At 46.0% G+C, this 20,514-nt stretch overlaps 1 protein-coding gene across 1 annotated transcript in view; it reads left to right on the top strand.

The window, feature by feature from the left end:
• Positions 1–20,514, top strand: part of STON2 (stonin 2) — a 112,805-nt gene that overhangs the window by 33,440 nt on the left and 58,851 nt on the right. The window contains exon 4 of the mRNA XM_087818754.1: positions 7,477–7,674. Within this exon, the coding sequence (XP_087674880.1) occupies positions 7,477–7,674 (198 nt within the window). The remainder of the gene's footprint in view (positions 1–7,476; positions 7,675–20,514) is intronic.

Here is a 20,514-nt window from a genome sequence, read left to right on the forward strand (position 1 = left end):
TGAAATCTTTCCCCTTGAATCTTTGGTAAAAATTGTTCCCTGTTTCCTGAAATTTGGTGGAGGCCAAATGTTAGATTTGTATCTCTTTGACTGAACAAGGCCACTTTGGCTCAGGCTGTGTTGATAAATATTATCGTTAGGGAGATTTTTATTAGAGTTTTAAATACTTAAGGCTTAGATCAGGCACATCTCCAGTCTGAAGATGCCATACGATCCTGCTTGGTTACATGGTGGAAAATATGGAGAAATTTAACTGAAAACTCGTTTGCTGAATCTTGAACTAAATGCATAGCTATTCTGCTAAACCCTGAGAAGAATGAAGGCATTTAAAAAAAATAAACTTCTGGTGAATCTGTTCAAATCAAAATTGAATCTTTATATTGCTCTCTAAAAATATTTTGAAAATGAACCTAAACCCAGGTAGTGTTTTACTCACATTGGGGCCTTTGGCAATAGTGTTTCTGAGATTTTTCTTAGTTGCAAAACAAAAGTTTTCCTAGCTTAGTATCTTGCCTTGTCTGGCTTTAAAACTCCACTGTGCACTAGGAAGAGCTTCATGGTCATTCTTTACAAAGATTCTCTCAGCCAAGGCTGAATTTCTGTGGTTTGTGCATTTTACAAGTGTGTGTGTGTGCGCTTAGAATATGTTTGCAAATGCATGCAGACAAATTCACTGGAAGAGCAAAGTTCATCCTTAAAATTAAAAAAATTAAGGCATTATTATCAGCATGAGGCTTCCTGTTCACTGGTCATGCTATGCACTGACCTTCCTCTGCGGACATGGCCATTTGGCAGCAAGGCCAAGGCTGAATTGGACCCATTATGCAGATACTGCAGGATGTGCATAATTACAAACATAAAAAAACCCTTTTATTTCCGGAACATTTGTCCCACAGCCCAAGCAATACACTCGTATTCCCTTGTCCTTCAAATGTCTTCCCTAAAAAATTGGGCTGAGGCCTTCCCATTGTGTCTGGGGAAGCTAATTATCTCGGACCAGAGAAAGAGCCACTTGTTTGGGGGAGGACCAGAGATGATGTCAGCTGTTTAAGAGGGAGGCAGGGGTGACAGCCAAGAGACTTAATCCCCAAGAAGAGTAGCCCAGCCCAGAGGGTAATTTCTATTCTGTTTTTCATTCTGGCTTCCTGGGGTGAGTGGTGGGTGGGGGTGGGATGAGATCCCAGATATTTGGTGACTGTAGACAAGGCCCACTGCATTTGCCATGCATATGTATTTCCCTCCTCAACAGAGGAGGTCTTATTTCCTTTAATACCTTGAATTGTTCTTCTGCTTTTTAAAATGTAATTAACGACCCTTCTGGAATCCATCTTGGACAGTGATGTCCTCAGGAATGATTTTTTTTTTTTTTTAAATATGTCTTTATTGATTTCAGAGAGAGGGAGGGAAAGGGAGAGAGAGTTGAAATATCAGTGATAAGAGTTTTCATTGATCGGCTGCCTCCTGCACGCCCCCAACTGGGGATCGAGCCCACATCTTGGGCATGTGCCCTGACCAGGAATCGAACCGCGATCTCCTGGATCCTAAGTTGATACTCAACCATTGAGCCACGCGGGCCAGGCAGGAATGAATTTTAACAGAGCCCGTCTTCCTTAGGGCCCAGTGCCTCTCTGCACGTCTCCACAGGGCTCCACGCTGCTCTGATCGCCACTTCTCTCGCCGTTCCCAGCAAGATCTTTTCTGTTCTTGTGTCCCCTGGGCCCCTAGAGCTCTTCCATATTTCACTCAGAGCTCTGCTCAAGCATTTCCTTCCCAGCTTTTTCCTGCCTTAAATGTGTACACCCCATGTTCTACCTGAAATTAGGTTACGTATTTATTTGTTGCTTTGTTTATTGTCTCTCTTCCCCGGTAGAGGGAAGGGACTTTGCCTACCTCGTTCACTCTTTATCCCAGAATATGGTGCATGAAACTTAGTAGGTGCTCACTTAGCATTTGATGGATTAATGAATGAAAAGTCAAAACATGTACTACATGAAACCTACTATGGAATGACTAAGTGACTCCTGTTTATGGGGCAAATGAGCTGTTAGGTTGAAGGATGGCTTCCTTAGTAAAGTGAATTTTTTTTTTTAACAAAATAGCTAAGGAAACCAAGCCAGTCTCTTCCTCATCATGCCCTTTTCTTATCAGCTGACTATTATCATCAGTTTTTGTTTAATATATATTTTTATTGATTTCAGAGAGAGGAAGGGAGAGGGAGAGAGAGAGATACAAACATCAATGATGAGAGTCATTGATCGGCTGCCTCCTGCACACCCCCGACTGGGGATCGAGCCCGCAACCCGGGCATGTGCTCTGACTGGGAATCGAACCGCCATCTCCTGGATCCTAGGTCGATGCTCAACCGCTGAGCCATGCCCGGCTGAGCTTATTATCAGTTTTTGATTTCCCATTGTTATACACACAATGCATATACACACATGCATATGCAATCACATGCCACATACATATACACAGATACATACACAGGCATAACATATACACATAAAATAACATACATGTACATATGTACACACATATATACATATATAGAGAGTTGGGCAAAGTAGGTTTACTTTGTTAGTTTGTATGTAATTAATAAATAATAACAAGAATAAACTCTTTCACATACAACTGCAAACCGACTTTTGCCCCACCCTGTAGGTATACAAACATATGCATACATTTTCCTGGGGGCTGCCTTAAAAAACACACTTAAAACGGTCCGTTATATTTTTGTTTCATTTGAAGCTACCATCACACCATGAGGGAAAAGGAGTCTCTCAAAGGTGGCTTTTTACAGTTATCTAACAGGGACCTTATAATATTTTATTAGAATGACAATATTATCCTTTCCCAGAGAATGTGCTAGCTCACCCAGGCGGGCCTTGTGGCCCCTCTCACCCCCCATGTGGGACACAACACAGTAAACTAGCCAAGCACGCACTCATTAACTAGTTCATTCATGCAACAAATATTTAGGTGCTGGGAAAGCAATTATGAGAAAGTTGGCCACAGTCCCTGCTCTCTCCAAGCTGAGGCTGCCTAATGGTTGGGCAAGCTGTTACCCACGAAGCCTCCTGGGGTGCGGAGGAAGGAGTTCCTCTGAGCCAGCCCTGGGACAGCCGCTTCTCGTTGCTGACCGAAATCGCAGGGGAGCCACGCACGAAGCCCGGAATTCGATCTCTTTTGGATTCATGGATGGGCATGGATATATCACATAGCCCTAGTGAGTTGACATCAAAGTGTAAATAAAGGACACAACATCAAAATGTATGTAAGTACTAAAAATGTTAATCTGGCCTGGCCGGTGTTGCTCAGTGGTTGAGCATTGACCTATGCACCAAGAGGTCACTGGATTCCCGGTCAGGGCACATGCTGGGGCTACAGGCTCAATCCCGGGGGGGGGAGGGGGGGCACGCAGGAGGCAGCCAGTCGATGTTTCTGTCTCTTTCCCTCTTCCTTCCTCTCTGTCTAAAAAATCAATAATGATTAAAAAAAAAAATTAACAAAAAAAGAAACCAAATGTCTTAGTTACTTAAAAAAAAAAGTTAATCTACCCAGGATCTCAAAGGATAAAAAGAAAGAGAAGTATTGTATTTGCTGAATTGTGTAAGCTGACAATTTACACACTTATTTTCCATTCAGCCAGTGGTGCTCTGAGCCCCACTAAGCGCCAGTCACTGGCATGCGGCCGAGTAGTCCTGCCCATGGCGCGTGCGTTCTGTTGGGGGCCTTTCCGGAAACACAGTAAAGAGGGAGACACGATGTAAGTGTGTTAGAGGATGTGGTAAGTGGGAAGGAGAGGAAAGTGAGGCGCGAAGAGGGGTAGGGCGAGGGACAGTGTGAGATTTTACGGGTCAGGGAGTCTGCGCTGTAACTTGTGAGTGAAGCTAGAGAAGTGGAGGAGTGACCCTGCAGGAACTAGGGAGGAGCCTGCCAGGCCGAAGAACCTGCAAGTGAGGAAGGAGCTCACTGCAGGTGACCAGCCGCTGGGGCCTCGTGTTCCTGGGGTGTGACCGGAGGCAGGGAACTGGGGAGACGAGAAGGAGACGGGTGGGATCGTCCTGGGGACTCAGGGCACCGTGAGGATATGGGTGAGGGGGGAAACCACCGGAGGGTTTTGAGCAGAGCTGTGCTGAGGTTCCACTTAAGTCTGAACAGGTAACACTATTCAGACTTGAGCGGGGAAGCGGGAAGCCCGGGTGGGAGGCTGAGCCAGCCAGGGGAGGGTGGGCTGGCACCGGGCGTAGCTGGGGGAGGGTGGGAAGTGATGGGATTCCAGGCGCTTTCTGAAGGTGGGACTAGCAGAAGTGGTGATGCACCAAACGTGACACGACTCAGGTGAAGGAGCTGGCGTGGAGGGGCAGCCGGGACTTAGTTTCTGGCATGTAACGTTAGGCCCAAGCGGAGATTTCAGGTAGATTTGGACACGAGGATACGTCTGGAAATAATAACAGCCGCCACTTAACTCTTTTGGACTTCTTTTGTGCCAAGTACTTTCCCAAGTCTTTTGTCATTATGAACCTAATCCCCTTATGAGGTGGGTACTATTTTAGCCCCATTTTACAGGTGAAAAAACAGAAGAACAAATGGACTAAGTAACTTGCCCCAGGCTGTAGGGCTGGATCCAGGATCCTTGCTCATAGGAGAGGCAGAGGCAGATTTCTCTCTTCCCTCACTTTTTCCCTCGAGGGATGGATGGGGCTGGGAAGCACTGGGATGAGGGCTACCTGCCGCTCTCTGGCCCGGCTGTCGGAGGCCTGGCCCCTGGGAGAAAGGTTCAGGCTCAGTGCTTCAACTAACTTCATGGCCTGAGGGTACTCAATTCAGAACCTAAATAAAATGATTCATCCAAGATTTCTAAGTGGGTAATTAAAGTATATTAGACCAAATGAGACAGTTTGTGAGATGTAGGGACTTCGCCTCTCCCAGCTGCATTATTCTTTGTTTTTCTTTCAAGGGAAATATTAAAATTTTATCTAAGAAATGTAAAGAGCTGATGTGAAAATATAAATAATTAAAATAGCTTTCTTTCTAAGTCATTGGGGTCTTTTGATATGTGGTTTTAATAAGCCTTCACTATTTTAAGGAACATATTTTAAATGTATAAAATTTTTATTTTTTAATAAAAGGAACATATTTTAAATGTATGTTAAATTATAAAGAATAATAACACAACCCATCACCCACCCTAATAAATAGGATTCTGTCATAACCCAGAAGCCCTTGGGTTTCCCTACTGATCACTCCTTCCAGATATCCCCTTCCTTCCCTCGGAGTCACCACTTTTTTGGGTTTTGTGATAGTAATTGCACTACTTAAGATTCTTAACAGCTATCCTATCTACACATGCATTTGGAATGATATGACTGAATTTTACCTGTTTTTGAACTTTATATAAATGGAATAATACTGTATGTATTATTTCATGGCTTGCTCTTTTAACACAACATTCTGTGAGGTTTTTTTCCATGTTTTTACTTGTAAGGATAGTTCCTTTAGTTTTTATTGCTGTGAATGGCATTATATTAACATACCACAATTCATTTATCAATTATATTGTTGATGGATATTTGAGTTGTTTCTACTTTTTGGGAATTAAGAATGTGCTTCTATGAGCATTCCTTTTGTTTTTTTTCTGGAAAGATTCTAAACATAAATCCTGGTGAACATGCATAAGTGGTTCTGTTGTATAAAAAAGTCAGAGGGGAATTACTGTGCCGTAGGATGTGTTTATCTTCATCTTTATCAGATAACACCAATTTGCTCTCTTATTAGCCACATATATAAAAGAGGCTGCGGCACACTTGGAATTGCCATTTCTATCTTTGTCCTGTGGAGGTAGGGAGAACAGGAAACGGAGAGAGTAATGGTATTTCATGTGGTTTTAATTTGCATTTCTTACATTACTAATGATGTTAAGCATCTCTTTTTGTTTTCATTTGGAGTTTTCCTTTCATAAAATGCCTGTTCAAGTTTATTCTTGTTGCGATCTCTCCCTTTCTTCTAGCTGATTTCTAGGAGTTTCTTGTGGATTTGATATATGGTGGATATTACCTTCTACCCTGCGGATGGTCTTTTCACTCTCTTTATGGTGCCTTTTGGCGAAAGGAAGTTCTTAATTTCAATGACATGAAATTTATTTATTTTTTATGCTTAGTGCTTTCTGCGCCTTGGTAAAGAAGATCTTTCCCTATCCTGAAGTCATGAGCATATTTAGCTATACGACTTGTAAAATATTTCACACCCTGTGAGGTTACTTTCCATAGAACCCCCTTTTTCCATCCACAGTGATGCTGGACCATGACAGAGGGAAGACCTATGTGTCTTATAAATGCCCGAGAGAATATGGAATGAAAATTCTCTGTAGTTTTATACTACAGAGTAATAGTTGTGCCACAACTATTACTATTTAATCTTTCTCCCCTCTTAAATCTCAGTTTTCTCTTCCTATTTCTTAACCCAACTCTATAGTTTTCCTTCTCCAGCCAGGAGAACTGAGTCAGTCTCCTTGGGTCAGCGAGTTCACCTCTGAGTCTCCTTCCTGCCCTGTAAACTAAGACCACTGCCTGTCTCTCAGGATGAATGGGTGGGGTGAGGTAACACTTGTAAAGGTATCTGACATTTCATGGGTATTTACTGATAAACCTTAGTTTCTCTCTTTTTTAATCTTCCTTTTTCAGCACTTGTTTTCAGTAAATTTGCAATAAGATTCTTATGCAGCGCCGTGGAAAAACCTTGTGGAAGGCAATGAACTGGACAAACTGCAAACATTAGAAAACTTGACTTAAAAAAGAGAAACTTTCTGAAGTGATTTTGAAAGGCTGAATTTGGTGCTCAGGGTTAAGGAGTTAAAGCCAAACCCTTTGCATTTTCCCCTCAGAGATGTTTTCCATTGTATCACAGGTCAGCAGCCCTGGTAAATGCCCAACGGCACATGTAACATTGTGCAGCACCTCCAGTTACGGTGCAACTCAAGGTGTGCAGAGGCATGTCCCATGCACGTGCAAATACATCTGTATTCACATATCCACTCTTATCCCTTAACCCGATGCAGACCTACTTTTACAGTGTAAATTGGTGAGTTTTCTTGAGATTGTTGGCCTGCCACTAGCAGTGGAGGAAATGGAGGGTCAGGGTGAAACTGTAAGACTTGTGTAGTTTGGGTTTGAATGAAGCTGAAATCTAAGTTTAGAAATAAAAGTAGACCCTAATGTCATCAATATTCTTTAGTAAGATTTTATGTTTTGATTTGAGGGTCATGAGTCCTCAGCTGTACTGATTTTGACGCTGACTCACGGTGGGGTCTCGGTTGGCTGCTTTTCCCTGTTGTGTATCATGAGGGGTAGTTCTACATACTTCCTTGCCCTTGAGATTTCATAGGGTCTGAGCAACGTCAAAGTAAGACAAGCTCTGAAGGTAAACAAAAATACAACTATTTATAGTGTATGCTTTTGGTTTGTGGTCTGCCCCCAGGCCTACCATTGACCATGCCCTGCTGGACATGCCCTTCCTTCAACTCGCTGGGGAGATGCCCTCTGACCTCCGAGAGCAGCTGGACCACGCACTCTGAAGACACCAGCAGTCCTAGTTGCGGCCCCTCGTACACAGACCTGCAGCTCATCAACGCGGAGGAGCAGATGAGCGGCCGGGCTTCTGGGGCTGACTCGACGGGTAAGACGGAGCTCCAAGCCAGAGGGCTCTGCAGATCACTCCTGGTGACCTGTTGCCGCTCTTCAAATCTCTGAGGCCAGCTTTGTTTGCATGAGTTCAGATTTAGCTGTCCAGACTCCCGAGTGCTTCAAAGTTGTGTTAAGAAAAAAACATACACAGATTGGCTGATTGGCTGGGAGATGGTCAATATTGGGAAACCATTTGACACTGTGTCTTAATGTGTTATTTTCTGACGGTTTGGTACACAGACCGTTCCCTGCCAATTGCGCTTCTCCTTGGATAACAACTATATGTTATATGCACCAGGCTGACTCTGTCATCCGACCACCCACACATCTTCTCTCCTCCCCAAGAGGGAGGTGGATTTAAGTAGAGAAAAAGTGCACGTCATGTGAAGCAGAGTGAGAATCGGGGCTCAGCCACTGTGTCTAGACGGGTCCGTTGCAGTCGCGCTTGTTCTCTGGCGCCTGAACTGAGCTGCGTGCATCAGTGCGCAGCACCCCCGGCCTCATTGATTACATTTCCAGGAGGGGTGGGGTGGACGGCCGGCTGGCTCTGGGCGGAATACACGCCTGTCAGCAGCACCGTGCTGTGTGTGAGGGTTAGGACGGCATTGGAAGGATGCCTTGTGTTCTTGGTGTTTTGGTTGTTGGGCCCAAGAGATTATTTTCCTCTGAAGGTGTTGGAGTTACTGGTAGTTTATCTGTGCGTGAAATTACCCAGTGTGTCCAATAATATTTGTTTTTCCTTCTCAGATGTTGTTTAGGAATTTGTCCCTGGATCATTTATCAGACTTGGGTATCATTCGCCCTCATGCTGTGTGCTGTGGGGGTTCTACAAGGAGAAAGTGTTAAAACAGGATTTGGTTTGGTATTTGATAATATTGCAGGGGGTTCTAGTTGATCACAGTTTCTCTGTCTTCATAAGCTACGGTTCTTTCTGGCATTTTGTTTTCACAGATGCTCTCTCAATTCTGGTTGATCCCTGTGGCTGATGATCCTGTCAGCGGCTGAAATTTGCTCCCCACGCCCCCATCTCCACCCGGGGGGCATTTCATGGGTGGGAGGGCACTGTCAGGAGCTGAGGCTGTGCTGGTCTCCTTCACCTCTCCTTGCTCTCAGCCCGCTTCCCAAGCCTTCCCGGGGAGCACGCAGACGATGGGTTGGTTAAGGGCACGCAGGCTCTGGAGTGATCACCAAGGATGCAGTTTCTTCCCCCGCCTGCCCCAGGGATCTTACTACTTTAGAGAGGTGGCAGATGGGCTCCTCGCCGCAGGAAAAGTCAGGCTGTCTTGGTTCAGGCTCTGTTTTCAGTGGCCTCTCTACTTAGGTGAAAATTGCCTTAATTCCTGGAGGTGCCAGTGATGAATGTCAGGGCCCTAGCCTGGACTGGACATTGTTACTCTGTCTCCAAAGCTTTAATTGTCTCCCATTACTTTTAGTCTCTTTTCTAACAGCGCTGCAGTTGGCACTGAGAAAGCCTCCTCCCTGCTGTCTCAGTGAGGGTCCTGGCAGGAAGCAGGTGGGACCCTCCGAGGGGTTTATCTGAAAAGAGCATAATGAGAGGACGGCCCACAGAGGCAGCGGGAGCTGGACTCACGGGAGAGGGGCTGCCCCACAGGCTCCGGTGGTAGCAGGGACACAGCCGCCGCCGGAGGCTTGGCAAAGTGGGGAGAGTCTGTGGAGGGTTAAGAATCTTGCCTAAGAGAACTCGACTGAGACATGGACGAACCTGGATTTCACTCCAAGTTCCCGAGCCTGGTGGTGTCCCCAGAGTCATCATGGTTATCAGTTTCCTGTGTTAACTCCCAGACCTTCCACATAGATAGGTATAGAGGGGGTGTGTGTGTGTGTGTATTGTTGTTGCCTTGGGGGTTATTTTTAACCTAAATAGGATCAAAGGGATTTTAAATAGATGAGTAGCAGGAAAGTTTGAGGAGTAAGCTGATGTTTCCTTATCAGATATGAGTGTTTACAGATAACTGCTCGGTGCCCACTGTATTGTGTCATGTAAACAAGTTTCTAGACATGCGTCATGGAATGAAATTCCCTAATTCTTCAGTAAGGCAAGGGTCCAGGTGGGCCCAGGTGCTAGGGAGGCCTCCATCTGCTCATGATGGAACAGTCATCCTTTGAACCTCGTTTCCGCCTGCTCTTCCAGGCCCAGGGGTGGCCAGTGGTGTGCTCCAGGGCCCTGGGAAAGTGAGAGGCCATGAGGTGCGTGGCTCGGAGAGAGCCCTCCCGGGCCATGTGGACAGTCTGGATGCAGCCCCAGCTGTGGGAACCCAGTGAGGCTCTTCCTGAGCATCCTGACCTGTGCGATCAGGGTGGAGCGCTGGCTTTGAAAAGCCTGTAACTCATCCTGTGTCCCAGGATAGAACACAGTTTAGGAGAGTGACCTCGTGCCTCTAAACCTCTGGCATTTATTCACCTACCTCAGGGGAGGGGATTCATAAATGCTTTCAGTTGAGGTACTGAGAGCTTCAGAGAAACCCGGCTTCAGGCCTGTGGCAGTGGCCAGGCTCCGGGAGAGCCATCCTTCGAGGCGGGAGGGCTCGGTCAGGGTACACTGCACCCCTGTGGGGCTGTGGAGCAGATTCTCATCTGTCTCTGTCTCCTCCAGGCACATCATCTCCCCAGAGCTTCCCTTCCTCCTCTGGGAGATGGGGCTGGGTGTCCCTGTCCAGGTTGGGTGACATGAGTGTGTGAAGGTGCTTCATACAGTGCAAAGTGCTGTAGGACTAAAAGAAAATTCCCAATTGAATAGCTCTGGGCTTCGTTACCCTCTGATATGGGAAAGGAAGATAGTTGCTGTCTACTCCTTTTTTGCCCCAACCAGCACTGTCAGGGAAACACATGGTGGGATGGGGTACCAGAAGGGCTTTGCAGTTCCCAGCTGAGAGCCACAGGTAAATGCAGAGGCCTGCAGGGGCTTTGGTGTGATTGGTTTTTGTGCTGACAGCTTGGGGGGCCGATGGGGGAGTTGCCTTGGGGAGACTGTTTTCATTTATCTGCCCCTACCCCCATGCCTTGCGGAGGGAAGTAGGGGGTGCAGAGTTGCTCCCTCAGCCCAGCTGTCCCAGGCTTTCCCTGGCAGTGATGTGTGTGAGGGAGCCCCTGGGACAGGTGACCCGAGATTCATCTCCGTGCGGAGCGGGATTACGGAGGCCGCACCGGCCTGTTTACCTTGGGCCCTTGCTCTGCACTATTGCAAGGCATGGGCCCTGGGAGCCGCAGCTCCTCCCTGAAATTGAGGCAGGAGATCTGCAGGGAGTTGGCAGCCCCACACGGCCATCCCGATTCCCAGCATAATTGTGGAGGGAAAGACTGTGATCAGCCCACACTTTTTTCTCATTTGCTCACCAAGGGGGTAATTAGGAGGAAGGCAAACAAATCCTTGCACCTTGGCTAAGTCACAGGATGTGGGGCTGAGCTGGGAGCAAATGGCGGGAGGTCTGGGAGTAAGCAAGGTTGCTGATAACACCCACTTCCTCTCTCTCCCCTGCCTCCCCAGGGTCCCCTTTCCCTAGATGACAGGCACTCCCTGTCATCTTCACAGTCAGAGTAGCTCTGTAATGCCACTAGTTTCATACAGTGGAAAAACAGAGACAGGATCGAGGGAATGAAACAAGCCTTCCGCCTTTGAAGCCCGTTGCAGCCAGGAAAGAGCCCAGAAATGTTTGCAGTAGCACAAGCTGCTGTGAAGTGGGAGCTTCCATTCTGGCTTGGTTTTTTAAGTACGAGTGTAGATGTCAGTGTGGGACTAGAATGCTCGGGTATCTGCAGTGGTGAGGAACGACAGGCCTGGGTGAAGCACAGAGCAGGTGTAATCGTGTCTGGTGGATGGGTCCATGAATGAGCAGAGTGGAGCTGCAGGTGGTGAGTCATCTGCATCGCAGACATCTGTGTTTGGGTTTAGAGTCCAGCGTTTTTCCCAAGTGTGTCCTATGGAGCCGCCCAAGGGAAACCAGGATGCTGGGGCCAGTGCATTAGGTCCTGGTGTGTCCCCTCTGTTGGAGATTCATAGCATCTATTAGCTTATTAAAGACTTTGAAAAGTCCTGAAATTATATGTATGTATATGTATAATTTATACTCATGTGTGTATATATGTATGTGTATATATGTAAATTTACCTATATATACATATATAGGTAAATTTAGTCTTTCTTTAACCCATACTGTCTACCTGGTCACTTGGTACAGAAACCCAAACACACATCAATTGGCAGAGTTCACCTGGAAGGGCAGGCCATTGCTAAAGTGTTGGGAAACCAAAAAAAAAATTTTGCCGCACTCGCCTGGATTTACAAAGTTAGCCTTACTTTGTCTCAGGCTCTGTTATACCTTTTGGCCTTTTATTTTTTTAATTCTAGATTCAGCAGGACTAAGACTACATTTTCCCAAACTTTCTTTGTATTTAAACCCTCAGGGGCTTGAAAACAAATATAGATCAGATGTTCTCAATTCATTTGCATTTAACTGGTCACAGTGGAATTCTGCCAGAGCAGTAGAATATGCCCAGGGGTTTTGGACTCATTTTTTCCCGCAGAAACAAGTGTTTATGCTGTGGACTCGAGATCCCAATTTTTGTAAGAACTTTTTAGATGCTCAGATGGTTTCCCCTGTCATTGCTGGTTAAGGGTAATGATATGAGAGTATCGGCCGGCTACACGCCTCTTTACAAGGTGTAACACATGTTACATGTGCATCTGCTGTCCTGTCATAATCCTACAGCAGCTGCAAGAGCATTAGACCAGACTCCAGGGCCCAGATTCCCAGTAAACTGTAGTTATCACACGCAAGATGGGTTACAGGGGATTCTTGTTGTTCTTAAGGCACATTTGTATTTTATGATCATTTTTACCTTTGACTATATTTTGCTTGGGAGACAAAAATAAGTTAATTATTTAAAAAATTCTTTCCCCAGCTACACCCCTGAGTAGGTTCTCTCCTGAGTTTTACTCTAGGTCACGGTCCCTGTACCACCAGTTCCAACTTTGCGAGGCGTGTTCTTTGCAGGAAAGTCATCTCCCCATCAAACTCAAGTCCTGCAGGGCAACAGGTTCTCCTGTTTGCATTGTCCCCACAGTCTGGTCTCCAGCACCATGCCTGGGTCCGAGGAGGTGTCCAATAAATGTTTGTATTTATATTTCCTCTTCTGATCCCATTACATCAGCATTATGCCCTTGCCTCCCACCTCAGAAAAAAAGAAGAGCTTGCCTCAAAATACCTTGGTTCTCAAGGACTCCCGTCTGGAAAGGGAATTGAGAAATATAGAAATGAGATCCTTTGGTCATAATTTTTAATTATTCTGCTGAGTATTTTAAATGTAGGTCATCAAATTCCCCTGTGAAGGGTGGGGTTTCCCACTTTAAGTAGCTTCCCAGGTGAGTTATCTAACGTCACTGCTTCTATGAAACTAGGGTTTCCTCACTGAAGCCCTTGTGCAAACCATTCAACACCCAGAAAACTCAGACTTCAGAAAGAATTCTGAGCTGTGCCTTTTTCTCGATAATAAGTTGTTAACTCTGACTCAACAAAATATCAACTGACAGAGGTGCCCACACCATAAAGCCTGGCAGAGTCCCCTCCCAAGTATTTACTGTCATTGTCCCTGAAGCCTCTGGAAAAAGTTGCCTTCTCTTTTGGTTTAGGATCACAGTGATTGGCTTGAATTCTTTAACTATCACAGACCTTTAAAGTTAGAATAAATTTGAGAGATTATTTAGTAGGATTCCTGTTTTCCAGGTGAGGAAGCCGAGGCCTAGAGAGTTTTAGCCAAAGAGCCATGCCTTGTAATTCCTTGTCCCACTCCCAGTCTCTGACTCATTTAAAAACCTGAGAGATTGGCCAGGCACAACTGGTTATTTTTCATTTCATTCCTCTTTGAACTTTTTAATCATCTCCTTCCTTCTCTGTCCCCCCCAAATTAAACAACAGAGCCTCTTTCTTGAGGGTTCAGGTCATTTATGAAAAAGTTAAAAGCAGTGGAACCAGTGGAGATGGAAACCTTCAGAGCCAAGAAAACATTTTTTTTTCTCTTAATAGTAAGTTTGACACATTAATGAGATGTGGTCATAGAAAGTCTCTTGACCGAAGCTAATGTATTTCAGATCAGACATTTATTTTCCTGGCCCCGAAGCCTGTGGGGCAAGGTCTGGCTCTTTGGGATTCCCTGTGGGGGCTCTTTTACAGTGAGCTGCGGTCGGTCTTCCTGGGGATCTGTTCTCACCCACCTGACTTTGCCTCAGGAGATCTCTTTCTTCCATTCTCAAATACTTAGAGCTTTTCGTTGTTGTTGTGAATCAATTGGTTGCTTCCTGCATGTGTCCCGACCTGGAGCAGGGATCAAACCTGCAACCCAGGTACATGCACTTGACTGGGCTGATGCTCTAACCACCGAGCCACACCGGCCAGGGCACAAATACTTAGAGCTTTAAAAAGCTTCTTGCCCAGGCCAGTGTGCCACAGTTGGTTGGATGTCATTCAATGCACCAAAAGGTGGCCGGTTCAATTCCCGACTGATGTTTCGATGTCACATTGATGTTTCTCTCTCTCTCTCCCCCTCTCCCCCTCTCCCCCTCTCCCCCTCTCCCCCTCTCCCCCTCTCTCTTCCTCTCTCTCTAAGAATCAATTTTAAAAATCTTAAAATAAAAAGCTCCTGGTTAATGTTACATTAATATAGCTTTCTTCAAAAATGGGAGTTAGTTTTTCATGTTTGTTTCAAGGGAGAGAATTAGTTCACAACCTTGGGTCAAGTGAGGCAACAGGTCATATTACTGTAAAAGGGCAGCTGTCTTTGGTAGAATTCACATCCACCATGAGCCTCAAGGACAAGTTCATGTTACCACCTTGTGGTTCATCTGCAAACACAAATCAGTGCTCTACACAGGTTGTGAACATCAACCAGATGTCAGCCCTTCCCAGTGGCATCTCCCTTTTGCAGTGAAATGGACAATTGATTTTTCCTTAGTCTTATGTGGAGTGCTGTGTGTCAGCCAATATAGCAAAACAATTATACATCCTGTTCTGCAACCTACCTTTTTCAATTCACAGTATAACTGGGATACTTGCCATGGCTGCATAGCGTTCCATTTTAATTGATATTCAGTTGGATGTTTTGGTTTTGTTTGTTTGCTTTTGCTAATATAAACAGTGCTGCATTGTGCACATAGGCATGTGCCTAATTATTTCCTTGGGGTAAGGTAACAGTCTAAGCCAAGGACATTTAAACTGGCACCGATGGCCAGAATGCCCTCCAGAAAGGTCTTTCCACCATCCTTGCATGCAAATTCCCAACTCTCCACCCCAACACCGGGTAGTCTAATTCCTTTAAACGTAACTAAGCCAATATGCATAATTGTTTAACCTGCACAGCTGATATGGGGATTAATCACCTTTTCATATCACTTCTTTGCATTTCTTCTTTCTGACTTTTGAACTGTCATGTGAGCCAGTGAGTCCGGCAGGATGAGGCAGTCCCTTGGTGAACCGGCAAGCCACTCTGCAGATAAGCAGGTGAACAGGCTGACCAAGGGGGTTATTCAGCAGGAGCAACTCCTTTCTTCTAACTCTAGCTGTGGGAATTAGGCTCACCGTGGAGTGTCAGATCCAAAATCCAGTTTCTACAGCAAGTGGCACTGCTAATGATGCCTCCAGAAAGACAATACAGACGGTTTACAGTGTCATTGTGACTATTTTGTGCAGGGAAGGAAGGGACTTCTCCCTAAGTTGTGTTTGCCTAGTGCGATGGGCCGAATTGTGTACCCCCAAAATTCACATGTTGAAATCTCAACCCCTAGTGCCTCAGTATGTGACTATATTTGGAGACAGGATCTCTAAAAAGGAAGTTAAAACGAGGTAATTAGGATGGGCCCAACCCAGTATGACTGTCCTTATAAGAAGAAGTGATCAGGATACAGAAACACACAAAGGCAAGGAGACCATGTGAAGAAACAGACAGACATATATACATACATTTCTGTTTCTAAATATATAGAAAAAAGTTTGATAGGCTAGATCCTAAACTGCTTATATTGATCATCTTGACATAGAGGACTTTCATTACTTACCACATTTATTTCTATAGGATCTGAATTATTTACAGTAATCATGGGCTCACCCTGAAACTCAGAAAAAAAGTAAGAACAAAAATATTTCTATTTAGAAAAAAAATTAAATGTTACTGGAGCTTTTAAAAAATATCCTATCATGCTAGATGTGTTTGCTTGGGTGCTGGCCCATTTGAGGGGTGGGTGCTGGCCAGTTTGCTTTGGGCTGAGGGGGCTAGTATTTCAAAACTGCATTGCTGTCTTTTCTCCATGAAAGACCCACGTGCTTGTGTTCGGCCTTGCACCACATAGCGCTAGTTGCTCGTTCTTGCAGGCAGTGGGTATGCTATAACAGAAGGCTCCAGTAATCTGAGTTTGACAGACCAGGGTCAGACACCCGCCCTGCTGCTCCCTGCTCTGACAGTCGGCAAAGTATTTAACCTCAGTGCCCTTTAGTTTCCTCAGCTGTAGAACGGAAATACTAAGGGTAATCCTGCGCTTGCACGTTTGTTTTGAGGGTTCTGTGAGACCAGATGCGTGAAGTGCTGGAACGTAAATAGGAGTAGCCATGAGGATGACAGTTTTCAGAATGCCGCATATTTTAGAGCTAGGATTTAGTCTGTGGGAAGAAAATGTCTTAAAGTTGTGGAAAAACAGCTACATCGAACCCGAAAGAAGTTCTTGATGTCGTTGGCTAGTTTTTGTCAACCGCCTTTACAGAAAGGCAGTTTCTTTTATTCTTTCAGTTTTCGCTGAGCCAAGGGTGGGCTCACTCAGCACGCTTTGGGGAACCTCTGTGTCTACGGTATCTTTCTGCAGAATTGGAGTCAGGAAGAAAGCTTTCCTGCCAAGGGGTGGGAGGGGGCGCTGGTGGGGGCAGGGAGCAACTGCTGGGTTTACTTTCACAATCGCCTCCCCCCTCCTCCTCTCCAGGATTGGTTTGCTTGGACAAATTGGTCGCCTCAAGCAACGCATTATTAGTTTGAGCCAGAATGTATCCCGGGAGACTCACTGTTCTCCCTTTGCCAGGTGACTGCCCTTTTCCCACAGAGGATGCTGGGACTGTGGGGGTATTTTCCACGTTGTCACATTTCAGTCCTGTTCCTTTCACTGAGCGCCGGCTATTTGCAAGGCCCTGTGTCATTTTACTGCATTTAGAAAGCCACCAGTTGTGAGCTCGTATCTGTATTTGCCAGCCCTGGATTTTGCCCTCCCTCCTTCAACCCTCAGTACTGGTGTCTAAGGAAAGAAGATTATATTACTGGTCAAAACCTTCACAGTCCCTTCCTATGGTGTAGGCCCCCTGACAGCAGGATGACATTCCTGCCCCTTGGACGTCAGGCTTGGCCACGTGACTCACTTTCTGGCCGGTGAAATGCAGGTGGAAGGAACATTCCCAGCACCAGTTTCCACGTGTTTCCACCGCACTCCTTTTTCCCTTTGTCAAAGTCACCCGTACGGCCCCACGCTGCCCTCAGACCCCCGCTTGGACCCTGTCCACGTGCTCCTCTGGCTCCACTTGTCCCCAGTCCTCATACCCAGGACTGCAGAGCCCTCCGCGCACACAGCTGCGGCCTGCTTCCGGCCCCTCCGGCCCCTGGGCACCTGCGTGCAGCCACCCTGCTCGTGTGCCCTGAGGCCTGCAGGGGCTGGCACTCGTGGACAGCGCAGCCTGCAGGGCGCAGGATGGAGTGGGGTGGGGAGGCGAGAGGGAAGGGAGCGGGCCCCGGGCGGGCCGCTTCTCCCTGCGTGGTGATGTTTCTGAGCAGGGCTCCGCCGAGCCAGGAGGCCGCAGTTCCATCTTGCCTTCTGCGTTATGAACAGATATTGGTCAAGCAGGGTAGGACGCCTTTATTTAACAGTTTCAGCTTCGTCTATACTTTTAAATACTTAGACATACATTCCGTGAGCCTGCACCTGGAGGCTTAGGGCAGAGCCCACGAAGGCTGGGGACTGATGTTCTGGACAGGGGCCCCTCTTTCAGCCTGGGCCCTGGAGTGACCGGACAGAGCTGCCGCTAGTTCTTGGTGGATATAATAGGAGAAAGAAATCTTTGTCGTTGTCAGCTACCGAGGTGCTGGGTTATCTGTCACTGTGGCAGAATTTATTTAGATTAGGGCCGCTCATTGAAAATCCTGACTTCACCCACTTTAGACGTGTATCAGCGGAATGTTTGTTCCTGGGAGCGCTTTAGCGCTGCCCAGAGGAGCGTGGAAGAAATCCCAGGAGCCGGCCGGAGCCGCGAGTGGGCGCATCCGCGCCTTGTTACGCGCGGTCTCTCGTTGCCGCGCCTGCACTGACGGCATCCAGCACACTTCAGGCCCGTTTTCTGGTAGCGATGGCTTCGGTCATTGACACATCCGTCAGGCTTCACGTCCCTTGACCCTCTGGAAATAGAATTCAAGGCCACCCCTTGAGAAAAGAAAGATGAAATGGGAAAGCAAAAGGCCTTTAATACAAAGAACTTACATCTTTATGTTAAACAATGTATCCATTTTCTATGCATTTATGTTTTAATGTATCTACCACCTATCCATCTCCCACCTTGCGCCAAAAAGAACTGTCCCAGCCGATGCTTTTCAGGTCCTCCCTGTTCAGATCATGTCAAATATGATGCAGGTGCTTCGTTCTGATTGGGAACAAAGAACAGTCACCTGGTCCTCACTGGAAGTAAAACCATGAACTTGGCCTAAGGAAATCAGATGCAGACATTTATAATACAGTTTTGAAAACCATATTTTAGGTAAAAAACACACTTGCTTTCGGAAAGCTTTCAACTACATAGTTTTATTCATTTTTTATTATAGCTTGTGTCATAAGCAGAAAAATGTCCTTCCTTTTCACGGGGGAGGGAATGGAGGCTTGTTTCAATGATCTGCCCTCTGTTCTGCTACCAAAATTAATGTTGGTATTAGGAATATTAATATACCGATTCATATATTAACATGTATTGCATAACACACATTAATGATTAATATAACATATAATGTACTTTAATTGCATATTAATATCTGTTAATTATATATGAATAATTTATGTCATATCCTTAGCCGGGAGGCTTCCTGCTGTAACAGCTCCACGATTCCAGTGGCTCAGCACAGCTCAGGTTCGTTTCTCATTCAACCACTGTGAGCGCAGGGTGGAGACAGGGTGCTGCGCTCCAGAGTTCAGGGACCCAAGCTACTCTGCATCCTCAGAGTGTCCTCCATTCAGGTGGCAGGTGGGAAATGGAGGTGCACGTTCCGTTGGCCAGAACCCTGGGCCTGGCCTCACCTTACTGCCAGAGAGGCTGAAAACTGCGGCCTAGCTGTGTGCCCCAAAAGAGGAGAACACACATATTCATGAACACCAGGAATCTGTGCCACACACGTTATAGAAATTACAGTGTTTACCTCCCCTGATTAGAGGGGCTTTGTTTAAGATCTGTAGATTATTATGTTCCTGCCCAGCTTTATTGAGGTGTAATAGGCATATAATAAGCTACACATATTTAAAGTGTACAGCTGATGAGCTTTGACACGTGTATATACCTGAGAAGTCATCAGCATAATTAAAATAATGAACATATCTGCCATGCCCAGCAGTTCCTGGTGCTCATTTGTAATTGCTGACTTTCACTGTTCTGACCCCGCCGCCCGACTGCACGTCCCAGGCTCCCACTACTCCACCTACACAAATTCATTTGTATTTTCAAGAATTTTGTAGAAGTGAAATCATATAGTAGGTTCTCTAATTTGGCTTCTTTCAGCATAATTATCTGCAGACTCATCCATGTTGCGTGTATCAATAATTCATTCTATTGATGAGTAGTGTTCATTGTATTATTACACAGCAATTTGTTTTATTTATTTATTTTAAATGTTTTTATTGATTTCAGAGGGAGGAAGAGAGAGGGAGAGAGACAGAAACATCAATGATGAGAGTCATTGATTGGCTGCCTCCTGCACACCCCCTACTGGAGATCGAGCCTGCAACCCGGGCATGTGCCCTGACCGGGAATCGAACCATGACCTCCTGGTTCATAGGTCAACACTCAACCACTGAGCCATGCCAGCTTGGCTATTTTATTTTGTTTTATAGAAAAACAAACAAATGCAACTTTTCAATGTTTGAGGACCCGTAAGCCACTCTTACTTGATACTGTGCCTTACAGTTCTGAAAAGGCTAAAAATGCCGACCTTCAGACAGGTCAAGAAGAACAGCCCGAGTTTTTCATTCATAACCCTGGTCACAAGAAAAGAAAGACCAGATTGAGCAGGTGCTGTGTTTTGCTTGTTTCTGAACTTCAAGTTGGGTAGACTATTAACCAGGCACTGGCTACCTGAGATAGACCTGGATTGTGCCCTGTGGCCTTGGGGGAATGCAAAAGCAGCAGCTGGAAGCCAGTATCCCAGTTCCGCACCATCGCCCGCTGGGCCCGCTCCGGAGCTGCAGTCCACGCTGTGTGCCGCCTGGGTCCCTCCTGTGTTTGCACAGCCCCATGGCTTCCCCTGCCTTAACTCTGACCTCCTTTTGCTGATGACATCCGTGACTCACTCGCAGCCTAACCTGTCTAAGCTTCGGCTTGTCTTCTATAACATGAGTTTACAGTGTGTGTCGGGGAACTGGTTACTAAGTGAAATGTTTATTTAATGAAAGAAATGGTTATTTATTGAGATAAATAATAATTAAGTGAGGTAGTGGATAAGTAAATGCCTGGTGGATGGTTCGTTAAAATATTATACATTTCGCCCTGGCCAGTGTGGCTCAGTTGGCTGGAGCGTTGTTCCATAAACCAAAAGGTTGTGG

This window comes from Miniopterus natalensis, chromosome 1 (assembly GCF_054644295.1).
Source record: "Miniopterus natalensis isolate mMinNat1 chromosome 1, mMinNat1.hap1, whole genome shotgun sequence".
Taxonomy (NCBI): Eukaryota; Metazoa; Chordata; class Mammalia; order Chiroptera; family Miniopteridae; genus Miniopterus; species Miniopterus natalensis.